Raw genomic sequence first — 18,158 nt, forward strand, 5'->3', positions numbered from 1 at the left:
AATGCATTCAAACTTGCATTGCTCCATCCATAGATGGTTTGCAAGTTTAGTAACTCAAGGGAGGCACGTAGAACAGAGAATGTGCACCCCTCAAACAGTGGAGTCGATGCTGCGGTAAAAAGATCATCCTGCTCCATGCTATTATCCCTCCCTTGATGGACATATAAATCCCGCACCATATCATCAAACACCTCCTCCTCCACGGCTTCATGAGGTAATGGTGGAGGGCTACTATCACCATCACTCCATGCATCCGTAACGGTCCCTCCTGAAGATCCCACCTCATATCGCCGACGCTTCGCCTCCTCACGACGGGCATAGGGTAACATGTGCGGGTGTGGCACTGCATCCTGTATCAAATTAAAACGGGATCATTATAACTCAAACATATGAACACCCATAGGTATCTCAATCAACCTTAACTTACAAATCCTTACCCTGTTTACGGTCACATCCCATTCTCCATACTTTGAGATATGATTGAGCGTAATCTTGCGTGCACGATACATGTTTCCTCGACATCGATCACACAGACATTTGATTTTTTGCTCCAACCACATTTCGCGATGGTGGATACGGAGGGATTCATCCTCACTGGAGCTGCTTGTTGAAGATGGAGACATCCTACAAACAAACAACCCACCAAATTTACTCTTCTTCAAATGCTTAACTTAAAAACTCTGTGTCGCATTTAAATGCCCGTCTATCGTCGCGTTTACTGTCGCGTCTATCTGCGCGTCTAAATGCCCGTCTACTCTGTGTATTTAAACGCGCCTGTAGATGCGCTAATAGACGCGCTTACTCTGTGTATTTTGACGCGACTATAGACGCGCTAATAGACGTGACTATACCCGCGACTTTTAAACCTGCTTTTCGGCGCGCCGCTCGCTTTGCTTTTCTTTTAACTACTTAAACTTTGCGAGCGGCTTTCTTTCTTCATTATTAGCAGTTCTATAGATTCGAAGCTTAAGAGAGAGCCTCCCATACATACACAGTTCCAAGCTTTCACTCAAGACAAAGGGACCGTACGTACCTACACAGCTTGCTTCCAAGCCTAAAGAAGAGGAGGAGTACGAACAAGGAGAAGAGGAGGAGAAGAAACAAGTTTGGAAAAGAAAGATCCTTCCATACCTTTTTCCAAGTAAGTCCTTTTGAAGTTGTTCTTGCTTGTTCTTTCCAGTTTTGTACTTTTCGCATCCACGAAACGCAGCATCTAGGTATGAGAGACACGTTCTTTTGTCGGGCGAAACGTCCTTTTCCACTTTTGAGTATTCTCGACTGTCGGAGCGCGTGTATACAGGCGTCTGAGGGCGCGTCTACAGGCACGTCTATTTGCGCGTCTGGCTTACTACAGACACGCACAGACGCGGATATAGACGCTCAAACAGACGATCTGTTAAACGGATGTTTAAACAAATTGTTAGACGCACTTTTAGACGCGTTGTTAGACGGATGTGTGAACGGGCTGATAAACGCGCCTTTTAACGCGCTATTAGATGGATTTTTTGACGGTCTGTTAGACGCGGTGATAGACGCGCTTTTACTTGAACTGTTAAACGCTCTATTAGACGCGTTTATAGACGCGACGATTAGACAGGTCTATAGACGCGCTCTGATAGAGCTCTTTTTTTTTTTCCCCCTTTCTTCTCAGCTCCCAAAGTAATAGATTTGTTTATTTTTTTCCAGTTTAACATGTGGGGAGGAAGTGCTTCTAGCTCACCTGATCCGCGTGAATCGATATGGAAGGATTTATATAATATTTTAGGGCACCCTTCTAGTCCTGCGGAGTTATACGGGTACATGACGGGTACCCTTAACACTCCCCAGGAGTCGGCAGTACAGACTCCGAGCCACCCCACACCGCCTGAGATCACCCCAGCGGAGTCCGCACAGCCGTCTTATGCCCCGTCTTATGCCCCTTCCCCCGTACCGTCTTATGCCCCTTCCCCCATGCCGTCTTATGTCCCTTCTGCCATCCCGTCTTATGCCCCTTTCCCCATGCCTTCAGGAGGTCCTTCTGCCTCAGCGAGCCGTCGACGTACTCCCTAGCCGTCGAGACTCGGTTCTCCGGCTACGAGTGGTCAGCGTAGTCTCGTGCAGTCCCCAGCTACGAGTGGCCAGCGTACGAGCTCCACACGACAAGGTGGCAGGCGTAGTAGTAGGGAGAGCGGTGGCGGATGCATGGCACAGTGCTTTGGGCCATGTGGCGGTGAGGCCGAGGATGATGATTCCGATGATTTGGACGTGCCTCTGGGTGATGGTACGATTTATTATGACATCACCCAGACAGGAGGCATCTTGATGGATGCGCGGGAGAAGGATGTAATGGCCTTCATGCGCTCTGTAATTGCTAACAATTACAGAGATTGCTTTATCCACTATAAAGACCACCCAAAGAGGTTGGCTGATGAGACCCTCGCTACTGTTCGCTCTAGGTATCCTAACCCCCCCAATCGCCAGTTCACAGATAAATGGGCCAAGTCAAAGATTGTTACGATACTTAGCAATAAAAGATCTTTCCTTAAGAGACAGGCACTAGCGGAGCTTGCCAGACTTGAGGCAGGTCAACCTCCAAGGGGCCCGCCCCACACCGCTCAGAAGCGTGAGTGGAAGAAGGCAATGAAGTCAGCGAGGGAGGAGCCCAGTCTGCAGCACGTGGAGGCACGGAGGATCCAGATGGAGGAGTATGGGAGCGCGCATTTTGGAGCAGGGGGCGTTGAATCATGGGAGGCCCAATTTGTAAGTATCGATCTCAAATTATATTGCTTATGTAGTTTATTAGGAGGTTGGTTGTTTCTTTGTACTAATCCCTCCACAAAGTGTATCGCGGTCATGCAGCTTGAGATCGTGGGCAGATACCCTACTCCAGTGGAGACAGCCTACCACCGCCACCATCGCAGAGGAGATACATGGAGGCACTTCTATGATGACGGGTTGATTACTGAGGAGCAGTATACCCGAGCGACTGGACATGCCCCCGAGGTATTTGAAAGTAATTAAATAATGCCAAAATTATAAGTAAAGATTTGATTTTTCATACATTGATATATGTTGTCCCTTATTTACAGGGCGCCCTTGCACAAGACGACGAGGAAGACGAGGAAGGAGGTGCAGAAGGGAGCGCAGAAGGCAGCGCATCAGGGAGCGTGGAAGGCAGCGAGGATTAGTCGTAGAAGTAGTGCTACTATTCTTTTTTGTACTTAAAGCCATTGGCTTGGCTTCGTGCCTCTTGTATATAGACTCCTCTTATTTTTTGTACTTGAAGCCACATGACATGGCTTAGCTTCCTTATTTTTTGTACTTGGAGCCACATGACGTGGCTTAGCTTCGTGCTATACGTATATACAAGCACTTTTTGAGCTTTCAATTTTATTACGTTTTGGAGTTGTAATATTTTATTTGGAATTGTAATTAAAATGAGCTTGGCTGTAAGAATTGAATTACAGAATGTGGATATGGGATTCTTGTAACTATATAGCATACACAACATACACAATATTCTATAAAATTAAAAAAAGAAAAAAAAGGCGCATCTATCAGCGCGTTTATATTCGCGTCTGTCTGTTCGATATGCGTCTATACGTGCGTCTATCAATGCGTGTATTTGCGCGTCTATATAAGCGTGTATAAGTGCGTCTATACGCGCGTAAGTCTGATATATAGACGCGCTAATAGACGCGGGTCTCCTGACGCGCAAATAGACGCGCCCGTAAGTTTTTTATTTAGTTCATGAAATGCGTCTGTGCGCGCGTCTATGGGTGCTTTGTCTTATTGTGCGTGCATGAGAACTGTTCTATTGTCATGTGGCTATAGCCACCCGTTGTCCTATACTGGGGCATGCTGCAAAATTGTATGGCCTCTGCTAGGCATGCCCATGGAGTGAAAGAGGTGCCAGGGCGAAGGATGCTATCTCCTGAGGGGTGGTGGAGACTGAGACGAAGGGTGCAGCAGGGGTGGTTTGCATAGTTTTGGCTCTTGTATGCAGACCGATGTTGATTGTGTCATCACCCTAGAGGTCTTCAATGAGAATAGGCCTTCCTTACACATGTTTGTACTTTTGTACGTAGATGATCTCATTGTGACAGGAAGCAAGGATAGCTTCATCAGACAATTAAAACAAGACTTATCTGCAGAGTTCGACATGAAAGATCTTGGACTTATGCACTATTGTCTTGGAATTGAGTTCTGGAGAGATTCAGATAGCACATTCATGAGTCAGCTCAAATATGTTGACAGACTCCTGAAGAAGTTTCATATGGCAGATTGCAAGATTGCAGCCACTCCCATGGAACAGAGTTTGAAACTTACTAAAGATTCAGAAAAGCCTACAATCAATGACAGATACTACAGGCAACTCATTGGATCTCTTATATATCTGACAATCACACGGCCAGATATTTGTTATGCAGTAAGCTCACTAGCACAGTTTATGGCAAATCCAAAACAGTCTCACTGGAATGCAGCCAAAAGAGTCTTGAGATACATCAGAGGTACAAGACAATTTGGGATAGAATACAAAGGAAGTCATCCACGGTTGCATGGATACTGTGATAGTGACTATGCTGGAGATCATGAGACCAGGAGATCGACACAGGGATATGCATTTTTCCTTGGTCAAGGTGCTATATCATGGTTGTCAAACAAACAGCCAACTGTTTCTTTGTCTTCGACTGAAGCAGAATATAGAGCACTCACTACAGGTGCATGTGAGGCTATATGGCTCAGAAGACTATTGTCAGAAACAGATTACTTTGATGAGTCAAAGACAACAACAATATACTGTGATAATCAATCGGCTCAAGCATTGGCCAAAAATCCAGTATATCACTCCAGGACAAAGCACATTGATGTCAGAGAGCACTTCATCAGAGAAAGAGTGTTACTTGGTGACATCACACTGCAGCATTGTGATAGCAAAGAAAATGTTGCAGACATCTTTACCAAACCACTCGGTAAAGAGCTATTCGAGAAACACCGACTAGCTCTTGGTTTGATGCAGAGGAAGGACATTCCCATTAAAGGGGTGTGATGGAATGTAATGCTCAGTCCTTCTTCGATTCCCCAGAATCATCATCTTGAGGGAAGGCCTACTTCATGATGTTGATCTTGAGGGAAGGTGTTGAGAGTTCACGCTCAACATCATGTGATCATGTGTGCATAGCACCATCACGTGATCATATGTGCATAGCACTAACCTTATAGAGTGCTATAAAAGAAAGGGTTAGATCCCCTAACCCTAACCTTAAAAGGGTTTGTATATATTCTATTTTTTCAACTAATTCTAGTGTACAGTTAGTCATTTGTGGTGTGCTCTCTAGCTGTGCCCTCTCTCCTCATCTCCACTCCTCCTCTCCCCTCTTCATATTTTGTCACCACTTGTTGGTGCTCCATCTCGGGAGCCATTCAATCTCAATCTCACTTTGGGCACAAGCGGTGAGGATACTATACATGGGCAGCATGCACTCTTACTTCACTCGGCCCCCCAGAGCTTATATCCCTCCTCCATCCCTCCATTCCCGTGCCTCCTCGTCGACCACACACTATCTACGCCGCACCTAGCACTTCCGACGTCACTTGTGCTGCTACTGCAGTCGACTCGATTACAAGGTATCTATTTGAGGGTGGTTCCTTGCCTGAGCGTCTAAAGTGTCCTCCTGTGCATGAGAATGATATGATGTGCATCTATCTATCTACCTCATCTGGACAATCAATCTCCACAGTGGCACAGACACAAAGACAGGAGGAAGATTACACGCGGTTAGTCATTGGCTTGAAAAGGAAGAGGTCTCCTGTTGACCTGGAAGAGGAGGATGTCGATGAGCTATTCACTATTCCTCTGCAAGAGACCCTCAAGAGACCTTGGCGCGAAACAACTGCGCTACCAGAGCACCTACAGATTACATCGGACCAGATCGTCTAGCGAATGTGGAGGCCTTGGAAGCAGTGGAGCAGAAAGGCATGAAGGCCATCTTTGAAGAGCTCGGCAATATAATCAGCAGGGCTGATCGCATGTCTTTTAAGGACAGGTTTGCATGGGCTCAGAGGTCGTTGCATTTACATAAGAGAATCATGGATGACACCTTTGCCCAGTTAGGGGCTGCTATTTTTAATGCACAAGGAAATACCCAGATGCTATTGTGCCAGAAACAACACCTGAGGCTCGAAATGGAAAAAGACGCACACGTGAAAGAGCAACAATTCAACTAGCAGCTCCAGAGCATGGAAAGTGCCTATAAAACAAAGATGGAAAAGTTGAAAGCACAGCATGCGCAGCACTTACATCAGAGAGACACTCACCTACAAGAGGTTATAGGCGCACATACCGCAGAAAGACAGAGGCTGGTACAAGACCAAAGTACGCTTCAAGCCAAACATGACTGCCTAGCCACTTCCCATTCAGTAGCAGAGAGGAGGATTGCTGAGTTGGAGTCTCAGCTTCAGATTCAAGAGCAGGGCCTCAAGGAGCTTCAGGAACAGCACTCTGCATTGCAAAACATGCATGCCACAGTCCATGCAGAACTACTATCCCTACAAGCAGAGCATACTACTGTGCAGGCTGAGCATACTACTGTGCAGTCTGAGCCTGATCTCTACAGATCAAGATATCACAGATATAAAGGAAAATATGAGGACCTCCGGAATGTGATGGACACTGTGGAGGCAGAGAATGATCAAGTGTATGGAGTCTCTGTCGCACCATCTTAGGGAGAGATGAACAATGACATATGTTTCAGCAGGAGGATTTTTGTGTACAGTTATCTTGTTTACCTCCTCTGGCATCTCTTATTAGCATGATGGCATCTCTGCTGATTTTAGTATTGGATGAGTTCTTTCCCTTTTCAGCTCCAGCATTTTGTACATAGTGCTTCTCTGGGTGTTTTTCTTGGATTTCAGCACACTTTTGTAATAAAGGAGGTCTTTTTGCAGACCCATGGCTTCTGTCAAGCAATTTGATCAGCAATTTTTGTAACCACTGGTTCAATAAAGTTTTCAGAAAATTTTCTTTCAACTCCACTCTTCCAACACAAGGGTTCTGCATTAGTGATACATTTGGAAGTGAATGACTCTGATATGTTTTCAATTCCTGTATTTAGCAAAAGGCACTCTCCCTGCACATCTTTCAGCATCACTTATTCACCAGGATGGTGAATGATAGTGGCGGGGGAACTGTTATACCGACATCATGCAAGACCAACTATGTCCAGCACTTAGTGAGGGGATGACACAAGTCAGGGGATTACATGGTCACAAGGATGACACAAGTCAGGGGATGACATGGTCACAAGGATGACACAAGTCAGCAATGACATGGTTGCAAGATGACACAAGTACATGGTCACCAGGATGGCATAGTCACATGAGGACATAGTCATCAGGATGGCATAGTCACATGGGGACATAGTCATCAGGAGGACATATCACCCAAGCACATGGTCATGCGTCAAGGGTCTTCATGTCGCGTAGTCACGCTCTGCCAACCTCTGCAGACCTAACTCATTGGTGGCATAGACGTTCATCTGGTGGTGCCTTGTCAGATACACGGTGGCTGCAGCGGTGCACATGGAGTAGTTACAAGGCACCGACTCAGCGCAAGTTGGCCATTGCAGGAGACATGAAGAGGCTCAGTGGCGGAATGGCTAAGGAGGAGGGGACAACCAATAGGAGAGAAGGAGGGGATTTCCCATCCGGAAGGCGAGGGTGAAGAGGGGTATGGGGATTCATTTAGCATTGTACAGGGATTGAGAGGGAGGAGAGAGGCTAGAGCTACGAGCTCGCCTGTTGCATTGTTATGGTGTATTGCTACTATTGCATTGTTGTGGATGAGTGATCTCTGATCTCTGTTTAGAGAGGCTAGTGTATGAGGATCTCTTCCTTCTATCATGCGCACTTGTTCGCATTGAGTAATTGTCTACCGCTTTCTCCGTTATCTGTTATTAGCGTTGTTCCTTCTTATCTCCTTTCTGGGTTTATTCTTTCTGTTCTAGTACTCCCCAGTACTCAGCACTCCATAGCATCTTCGACTAGTGTTATGTCATAGGTTCATGCATCACGCAGTGTAGTGCAACTGAGGTAGAGTTGTGTCATAGGTCTACGTATCACCCACCTCACATCAGTGGCCTTAGGCCTCCGGTAACACCTCCGGAAGTGAGCGGACCTCCCCCTCGGACAAGTATGTAGCTCTATAATGTGAGTTCTATATAATAGATTTTTTGTCTTAAAACTCAGCAGAAATCTGCATTGAGGGGAATGAGAGAGAGAATGGAGAGAGAGAGAGAGAGAGAGAGAGAGAGAGAGAGAGAGAGAGGAGGGGGGGGGGGGGGTGTGGGGGGGAGGGGAGGGCGGGCATGCATACATACATATATGTTTTTATACATGCATATCTGTATAAATAAAATTTATATTTGGGACCATTAACAGAGGAATGTGTATGCATGAACTTTGGCATGAGTGGTAAAAAAATAAAGAACTAGGAATCAAAAGTGAAGGCTTTGATCTTCTTAAAAGCTATTTACCTTCGCAGATCACCTTCTCGAAGGCGTGATTTCTCCAAGTGGTAGATGAAAGCTTTGCCTGATGGGGCCCACGGTGCTGACAAATAATCTAAGGACTGCATATGGTATAGTCTTGAGACTGTACTAGCAAAAGCAAACTCCTCATCCTTCTCTTGATAAAGAATTTGCAGTCCATTCGGCTGCCTTTTCCCTCTTGACCTTGAGAAATCAGTATCATCCAGTTCTTCTACCCTGCAAAGGGACAAGTCTTTCAAAAAGTATTACTTTAATCCAAAACATATAATCCTACCAGTTGATATGCAAATTTTGAATGGAAAGCACAAGAGGAGCCCATGTCTTGATTACAATGTAATATGATAAAAAGTGCATGGTACTTGCCAAAAGAAAACTAGCACATAAGATGCAGCTTATGAATACTTCAAGCACAGAACAAGTAGATATGCAATTTTTAATTCTAACATGAATAGTATAACACTTCTTGCACAAGAGCTATGTGCCAAATCATATAAAACAAGAGAGTATCACTGTATAAGAATGTTTCATTTTGTAAAGCATGTATTGTGCTTTCTAAAAACTATCTGGAAAGACTTGCATCATAGAATTGTCAATATCTGAAATAAATCTCTCTTCGTGAGGATGAACTCTCCTTTGTAAGGGATACATCTCTGTTCCAGAATGCACTCTATTAAAACCAATATCACAAGATGGCATCGAGATCAGCATCCACATGGAGCATCATCCATGAGATCCTCTTGCACAAATGTAGCATCCAATGATTTTGAAAATGAAGTTTTTGACATGCATGCATTCTGTTAATGGTTCAAATATACGAATGTTCAGTACAAAGAATAGCATACAACAATACGCCAAACATAAGGAACAAGAGAGCATTGAGGATCATCCTTATTTAATAGGAGATCCTCCACCACTTTGAGGGTTTAATAGTACCATTAGAAAGAAAGAAAGAAAGAAAGTTTATTAAAGTCTTCGGAAGACCGATGGGTCTATGAGATGGTGAAAATCCTGGTACAAACGAGCCGTGGTGGTGGAGCTACTAAACAAGAATCCACACCAATGCAAAATGAAAAAAATGCAGAATGGTAGTACTAAGTACAACATAGTCATGTCGGTGGTCAACTATATATCAATCTCATCATCATCATCATCATCATCATCATCATATGACATCAGGGTGGATGAGGCAATGGAGGCATGAAATCGGCGATAGAGTGTTGTCGGCCACTCACGGGTGCAGCCCTCGCACGTCTCCTGGTCATAGCTTTGCGCCTAACAAGGGCTACAGTAACACTTGTCGGTCAAGCTCCGACTCTAAATAGGGAGGGGATGTCCAAAGTGTAATCTGTGTGTCAAGCCTCTATCTGAGCTGTCGGGTCACTGGCTCTGGGTCCCGTCTGAGAGAAGGCCGTCTGATGAGACACCATTATAGTCATAAGAGGCAGGATAAAGCAGATAATTGCAACTTGGTTGTGCGCTAGAAACATTGCACAGAATTTGAACATATTTTATCACGTTGTCTAGAGGGCATTGATCTTCCTGTAATTCGATCTGATTTGCTCCTAGTTTTTGGACAAGAACATTTAATAAGCCTTGATTAAAGTGAGAGGAGGCATCTAACAAAGTTCTCGTGCCTTGATTTTGAGCCAAGAAGCCAATTCTCAAGGAAAAACATCTTTTTGTTCAATGTATCAATCCTTCTATAAGGTTGTGGGATGAATGTGCAGGCAGCCAGAAGATTAAGGACCTCTTTGCAAAAGGCCACCATCTCTACCTATATATATGTCCCAAGTCATCCACTAAAAGGAATGACAACCTTTGGGTGAGTGGGTGATTGTCCATTTCTGGACCACAAAGGCACTTCATATCAGCATAATCACAAGGGCAGCTGCAAGGTCAAAGAGAAAGGGCACGCAGGTCCCCCAAAACCGGAAGCACAAGAAGGGAGGCAGAGGGGCTGAGAGACAAGGAAAGGTCAGGGAAGAGGTAAGAGGACAAGAAGAGCAAACAAACGGGGCAGAGAGAACGAGCCATGGGAGATGGAAAAAGGATTGGGACAAGAAGAGGTAAAATAAGGGAGAAAACGATCATATAATCTCAACTCAGATCCAGTACAAGAAGCAAGACAAAGACTAACCCAGTTATATAATTTATCCTCAATCCTTGCAGCAAAAATCATGAACTTTAATGCAAGTGCATGTCAAAGCATCCTTCAAACTCTGAAATTTACATTCCATAAGATGGAGGTTTAAAACAGTCAAACTTCAGAGAATTCCCTGAATGTTTCTAGTTGATCATTTTCAGGTATGGAGGTAATATACCTTGGTTGATACAAGTCTTTTGGTTCCACACTAGCACTCGCTATTAGCTTAACCTTCTGCAAACACATTAAAAATCACCACCTATACAATTATAACAGATGACAAAAAAGAATAAAGTGTAGCCTTATGTTTATGACAGTCATCTTGTACCTGTTCATACAGGACATCCACAAGAGTGATAAACCTCCTTGCCTGAATCAGAGAAGTGCTGCATTTATGGGTTTATTTCACAATTCAACCAAGCAAAAAGTTACTCTAAGCAACTGTATTTGTCTTAAATACCATCTCATTGTGAGAAGATGTCATCTGAGGAATGTCTGCTATAAAAACGGTATGGAAAGATGTGGCAATAGCAAGGTAGTCCGAAGCTCCCTTTGTTGGTGTGCCACAAAGATCTACAAATTTGAAGTACGCAAATCCACCAGCTGCTCTAGGAACTGCCAATCAACACCAGAGATGTGTTCATCATTCAAAAATACGGAGTTAAACAGGAGGCGATTTTCCAAAATGAATCTGACCTTCAATTGAACGTGAGCCTTCTTTCAATGTTGTCGGTTCTATCGGACGCTCGCCTGCAAGTTCTGTAAAAGTTTTTTCTAACAGAGTTGCAGTCCCCTCATTCAAGGTTTTGTACCATACCGTAGAAAGGGCACTGGAAAAGGAATAAGTTACACCAAGATTCATAGCCGGTTGGACAGCAGAAAAGGGAAATTTTACTTTGCTACCTAGCAGATCACCAATCTACCTGGACCCATCTGTACAGGCACCAACAAGGCGATAATCTGGAGACCCTGGACAGAAAGCATGTGCTTCACAGCATTGCTGTATCAATTGAATGCATGGCAAAAACAGATCCCTTTGAAGGCCATTCAGCTGCACACCAAAAAAAATATGTGGTCAACAATTCTTTCCAGAAACAAGAACTAAGACTGAACTCACCTGGATTCTGAAAGAGAACCAGACAAAGACATACATCACGTTGTTTCTCATGAGAGCCCAATCCATATGTAGTGGCTGCTAGAGAAAAGGGGAGCACAGTACCAGCATCATCTATAACATCAGCAACCAAGGTGATGCCTTTAAACGAGACAAAGTAGGAACGTCGAGGTTCCTATAAAGCCAAGGGAGGCTGAAAGACTTTCGACCAGTGAATGCTTTCAGCTCTCAAAGAATTCCCAAGCAAAGATTGCCATCCATTCCATTCCAGATGAGAGAGAACATCCTTCCAGTCAAGAAGCAAGCAGAAGACAAAAGGGCAGCCAAGCAAAGTGCCATCATTATAGCCAAAAAAGAAATCCCAGTGATCGAGTTGCCAATGACCAAACGCAGAAATACTAATATGAGTGACCAGAGTCCTAATCATAAGAGCCCAAGGTTGATCACCTTGCAGAAATTGCAGCAACATTTTCCCCCTGTGGGCAAGAATATGCACATGAATATCCGTGATGTTCAATCCACCATGCATCTTGGGAGAACAAATGTGATGCATCGAAAGCAGCCTGAGACTTTTCTGCCATTTTTGGATCACCAGATGATTTCCATAAAGACAGACATGAAAGATGTAAGATCTCCCTTAGTGAACATGATCAATGGCAAGTAAAATTGAATATATGCCACAAGGATGGACTACACTATTCGAAGACAAACGTGCAAAGGCCAGGTTGCCACAGGACCACACACACACACACACACACATACACACAGAGTTGAGCATCCATTTTATTTATATATATAAAAGTTTGTAAGCACTCTAAAGGCAAAGGACTGACAAGGTCTAGCATGAAAGGAGAATGCTAATTAAATCATGGTGCAATGCTTGTAAAGACTCTAGTATTTCAGTTTAGTCTCTCCTAAACACGCATCTCTAAGCAAAAAATGCTTTCAAAATCCAATTGATAGGGCAACACACTTATCTCAAATCAATAGGCCACACATGGATGAAGATAAAAACTGAAATTTGGAAGTTCTTGATAAGCATTTCTAAGAAAAAAATGCTTAGAAAAGATAGTTGATAGGGTAACACACCACTTACTATAGAAAGAAGTTAATGCAATATAAAATAGGCCGTAGCATGATGAAAATTTCACAAAGTAACATTTGCATATTCACTAATATGGTCTAGAAACATGCCCAAGCTCATCATTTGAAAATACAACAAAGTGCGGTTTCAATCTCATGATAGTGACATAGAAGATTACAAACCATAATCTCTATCATACATAGCAAATACTAGCTAGTGTCGGTGTCATCACTGCTCGACGGTGGGTGTAGGCCCTAGTATATACATATATGCTCTTAAACATACAAAGACTCTATTGCAGCAAATTAGATAATAGGAGGTGACAATGCCACAGGAGGCTAATCGTACGTAGCAACATGTCACAAACTTTTATGCTTTCGCAACCCACAACATAGTGGAGAAGAGGAGGAGATAGCCGACATGAGGACATCATGGACCAGTGGGAAGAGAGGATGTGGAGCGATGGAGCCATGGATACAAAGACCAAACATGATGTAGAGATTGACCAGAGCACACACGATGGAGGTCCAGCCCATCCCATCTCTACTCAGAGGGGACCATCCAAGATGAGGCGTCACTCTTGATATGGACTACTAGATATAGACATAAGGGAGATCATGCCCTTGCCACAGCAAGAGATGACAAGACAAACATAGATACAAGACCATCTTTGCAGCTTAGAGGAGAACCACCATGGCAACTAGCTATGTATTCTGAGTACTAACTCTCCCGTTTGGCACTATATCGTCCCACCAAAATCATTCCATAGATGGGAAGAGGAGGGAAGGGAATGAAATCTAGCTAAGTAAACAAAGCAGATGTCAAGGTCCTATGTTAAAGATTGTTGATTCTTAGAAACCATTTTCCTAGAAATCGATGCAAGTGGTTATGCGGTAGAAGTAGTTCTATTGCAAGAGGGAAGGCTGATTGCTAAAACTCTGAAGTATTTTTTATAAACAGCCATATTTGAATGGCCACCAAGCTAGGTGGCAGAGCTCATGCGAGAATGCCATACGGAAATACAACACCAAAGAGGTAAGGAAAATAAAATTAATGATGCATTGTCACACATTATGCATAATGTAAGTTTCATAGTATTAATTAGAGAGTGCTGTAATGATTGAGATTAAAAATTTCAAAAGGTGGGTAAGTATGTCTGGAGCCTTTGGCCTAAGGCTATTGTAATTGAATCTAGGTATTATTGGCCTGGCATCCAGACAAGGTCATATGTGTATAAGATATAACATCGATGACAATATGCTTAAGAGAAATAGCAAGGTTCTAATACCTGAATGTAATTATCTTTGATAGGACATCCAGGTGTCAAGAAGAAATACGAGTCCTTAAAACGTGATTTCTTTTGGTAAGGTTGTTACAATTATGTTTGGTAACCCATGTGTGGGACATCCAGGTGGCTAGAAGAAATACGAGCTTGTAAACGTGATTTTTTTTAGTTACAAAAAAAGAAAAAGAAAAAGGAAAACATATTTACGATAGTTACACAATGTTTCTCGTGTCAAGTAAGGCAAAGTGGGGCGAAGTCCCCTCACCTTTTACAACCAGGTGGCTAGAAAAAATACGAGCTCGTAAACGTGATTTATTTTAGTTTCAAAAAAAGAAAAAGAAAAAGAAAACATATTTACGATAGTTACACAATGTTTCTCGTGTGAAGTAAGGCAAAGTGGGGCGAAGTCCCCTCACCTTTTACAACCATTGGAAAGATGATCAAGTAGATGGAAGAGCATTTCCATGGACTATATAGTTGCTTTGCGACAAACACGAGAATAGATCCTATTCTTGTGGTGGTTGATAGTCTTATAAGATATTCATGTCATCTTATGGGACAGTCAGTTAGTGCTCCATAAATAGCAAACACATTTGTAGGGATTGAGTGAAATAACACAATCATTGTAATTCTAAAGTCTTTTTTTCAAAAATTCCAAATATTTTGCTTTAGTCATGTAAACAGAGAAACCATTTTAAAAAATGGCTAGAAATTCATCAATGTATTCTTGGAAAGTTTCCATCATGAACCTTTGAAACGTTGCTAGTATGTTCTTCAATCCAAATGACATCACTCCACTTGAAAATGCTCATCATTTGGTGATGTGAAGGTTGTCTTTGGCTAGTGTTACTTGATTGTAGGCACTATATCTATCCATTAAAAAATACATTTCATACCCTATCACTTTATCTAGAATATTATTAGTGATTGCAACCAAACTGGTTCTCTATTTCATGAATTTTTTCCGTTAGATGAACTAGAGGATAATGTAGAATGTAGACCAGCAAGAATCTTGGACCAGGGAGAAATGCTAGTTCAAAATCGGAACATGCCTACAGTGCTAGTTGCTTGGCATGGACTTCCTCTATCTAAGGCTATTTGAAGTCTGTTTACTAAATACGGAAAGAAAGCATTCCAAAACTTAAACATCAAGGACAATCGTTCTTGAAAAAGGAAGAAATGTTATGTTCTAGTAAGATTGTGGTAGAGTGTGTTAATCGTTGCACATATAAGTTTGACTTTATGTCAAACTATTTATCAAGAGTAGTGTTCGATGAGATCCTTCATGAGGGGTGCAAGGGGTTTAGGAAGCTTTAAGGTATTCTTTATACATTGAATCACTATGCTATAGTTTATGGGAAATTGCCTGGGGAAATTAATGGAATTCCAACAAAGGACTCACATAAGACGCATACTTGGCAAGTGCATAAATAGAGGACTTTTGCAAGATGCCAATTGACAAACTTTCTAGGATCAAGGGGTCGGGAAAAAAACTTTACAAAATACATTGACTATGTATATAGCTATGTGAGACTGATAGAATAGCTCAGGAGCGCTCCTGCGAGCTTCCCTTCCTCCCCCGCCGTACCTCTACCTCCCCCCCCGCCCCGTTACTCCTTCCGCTCACCCCCGCCCCTGCTACCCCCTCCGCTCACCCCCGCCCCGCTATCCCGCCCCGCTACCCCCTCCGTTCACCCCCGCTATCCCGCCCCGCTACCCCCGCTATCCCGCCCCGCTACCCCCGCCGCTCACCCCCGCCCCGCTACCCCCCTCCGCCCCAGCCCGCTACCCCCCGCCCCGCTACGTCCGCCCCGCTACGCCCTACCGCCCTAGCCCACTACCCCCCGCCCCGCTACCTCCGCCCCATCCCGCCCCATCCCGCCCCGCTTACCGCCCCACCCCAGCCCGCCACCCCCTCGCTCCACTCCGCTCACCCCCGCCGCCAGCCCGTCCCCTCGCCTTTTTTTTTTTTTTTTTAAAATAATTTACTCTGCCTTCCCCTTCCGCCCTCACCCCCGCCCCCCCCCTGTTCACTCGCCCCACCCCGCCCCCTCCACCTCTCCATTCCCCCCCACCCCCCGTCCGCCACTTCATGCGCCACCTCCGTTCCCGCCACACCCAGGCTCCACCCTCCCGCTTCTACCCCCCCCCCGTTTTTGGGTGACAGCCTCTTCCTCATCGGAAGCCTCGCAGTTTGTCTTGGCGGTATGGCGGCTCCCTGCCCGGAACCGGAGGCCCAGACGGTCCCTCCCTCTCCAGATGCCTACCGCGTCATCCTGACTGAGCAGCAGTCATCTCGGGTTCAGGAGGTGGCCAATGACTTTGCTCTTACATCAGTCTACGGCAGAGTCATTGGACATTCCCCCTCCAGATCAGCCATCAGGGACTGGCTCCAGTCCACTCTCATGTTAGAGGACGGCCATATTGTGGAGGTGGCCCTTATGGGAAGGGGCATCTTCTGGCTCAAACTCTCCAGTGCGAAAGCTGCGAGCAACCTGATTGCTGGCTCCCCCACGTCAGTGGACAAAAAGATTATCATGATAGTCCCGTGGTACCGCGGATTCAGCGCAGCAGATTTTGATGCCCGGTTCCGTATACCTCGCCATCCAGTGACGCTGGTTTTTCCTGGTCTTGCTGCTGAGCTGCAGCCGATTGTTAGGGACCTTGGTTCCCACTTCGGTTGGGTTATGCACGATACCTTCGCCGATGCGGTGACTACGGCAGGAGCCCCCCGAGTCCGTGTGGCTGTGGCGGATCCTGCGACTCTCCCGGCAGTGATCGAGATCGTGACAGGTACCGGCAGCATCACCCAGAGCATGGTAGTCACCGGACAGCCAGGACAGTGTCTGAGGTGTCACGGCTTTGGACACCTGGCGGCTGTCTGCCCACGTTTCGCCAGCTCTTCTCGGCCCTCCCCGCCTCCCCCCGCTCCGCCCCCTCCTCCCCCCTCCGGACAGCCACGCCAGGAGGAGCAGAGGCAGCCGGAGCCCGAACCAGAGCTAGCTGGCGGCTGGACTGAGGTTAGAAGAAAAAAGGGAAAGAACAAGAAGATTTCTGATAAAGGCAAGGAGGCAGAGGTTACCCCACCTGTAGCTGCACCCTAGAGACCCGATAGGCAGCCGCCCCAGGGACTTGGGAGAGCATCTTCCTCGACGGTAGCCCGCCCTCCACAGCCTCAGGTCCCCCTCTCTCCCTCTCCCCAGCCTCCCCCCCTCCAGCCCCAGCCCGTCCCCCAACGGCACCCCTTGCCTCCCGACCCGCAGCTTTAGCCCCCGCGTCCTCCTCAGTCTTCTTCCCCTCCTTTTCATCCCCAGTTCCAGTTGCAGCCCCATCCCTCCCCCCCCCCGCGTCTTTCAGTTCTCCCGCAGAGCTAGCTGCTCCGTCGGTTCCCCAGCCGAGGGTAGTTCCCGCTCCCCCTCCTCCTTCTCCTCCGCCAGCCGCCCCTGAGGAGTCTGAGCTGCCTATTCCCCAGCCTCCTCCCCCTCCCCCTCCCCCTCCGCTGATAGGACACCCGGAGTCTCCACCACCACCGGTGCAGGCTTCTCCGTCCGCTAGCCCCTCAGTGGTAGACTCTGATGGGCCTCAGCCTCAGGAGAGAGAGCTCCCCCGCGACTTTTACAGATCCGGCCCCTGGGACTACTTGGATGTGGCCGACCTCGGGACCTTCCCTGCTTGCCTCGACATCAGTATCTTCCTGCTCCGCAAAGGGGCGGATGGGAAGATAGCCGCCTTGGCCCCTAGGGATGGCCCTAGCTTTGCTTTCACGTTCCTCAGTGACGACACCGAGACCTGGACAGACGACTCGGTTTGGGAGGCTCTCAGGGAGCAGACGCATGCTCAGATTTGTTCCTGGATAGGCCCGTCCGGTGGGCAGCTTCTCGAGACTCAGTGGTCCGAGGGTGACGTGCGCCTGCGGTGGCGTTGCGCCGCCAATCGATTTAGACTGATTGTGATCCTCAGGCCCCCCCTGTCTTGGCCCCTCCCCCAAGATGTCAGAGCCTGGA

General features: G+C 45.9%; 1 protein-coding gene across 1 annotated transcript in view; it reads right to left on the reverse strand.

The window, feature by feature from the left end:
- Positions 1-8,509: 8,509 nt before the first annotated feature.
- LOC147894417 (uncharacterized) overlaps positions 8,510-18,158 on the reverse strand; it is a 45,965-nt gene continuing 36,316 nt past the window's right edge. Inside the window, exons 4-9 of the mRNA XM_087385308.1 lie at positions 11,595-11,722; positions 11,368-11,501; positions 11,132-11,286; positions 11,000-11,041; positions 10,850-10,905; positions 8,510-8,744 (exon numbers count right to left, since the gene is read on the reverse strand). Coding sequence (XP_087241434.1) covers positions 8,510-8,744; positions 10,850-10,905; positions 11,000-11,041; positions 11,132-11,286; positions 11,368-11,501; positions 11,595-11,722 — 750 coding nt within the window. The remainder of the gene's footprint in view (positions 8,745-10,849; positions 10,906-10,999; positions 11,042-11,131; positions 11,287-11,367; positions 11,502-11,594; positions 11,723-18,158) is intronic.

Source organism: Dipteris shenzhenensis, chromosome 14, assembly GCF_047967505.1.
Source record: "Dipteris shenzhenensis isolate YYH24624 ecotype China chromosome 14, Dip_SZ_1.0, whole genome shotgun sequence".
NCBI classification, from domain to species: Eukaryota; Viridiplantae; Streptophyta; class Polypodiopsida; order Gleicheniales; family Dipteridaceae; genus Dipteris; species Dipteris shenzhenensis.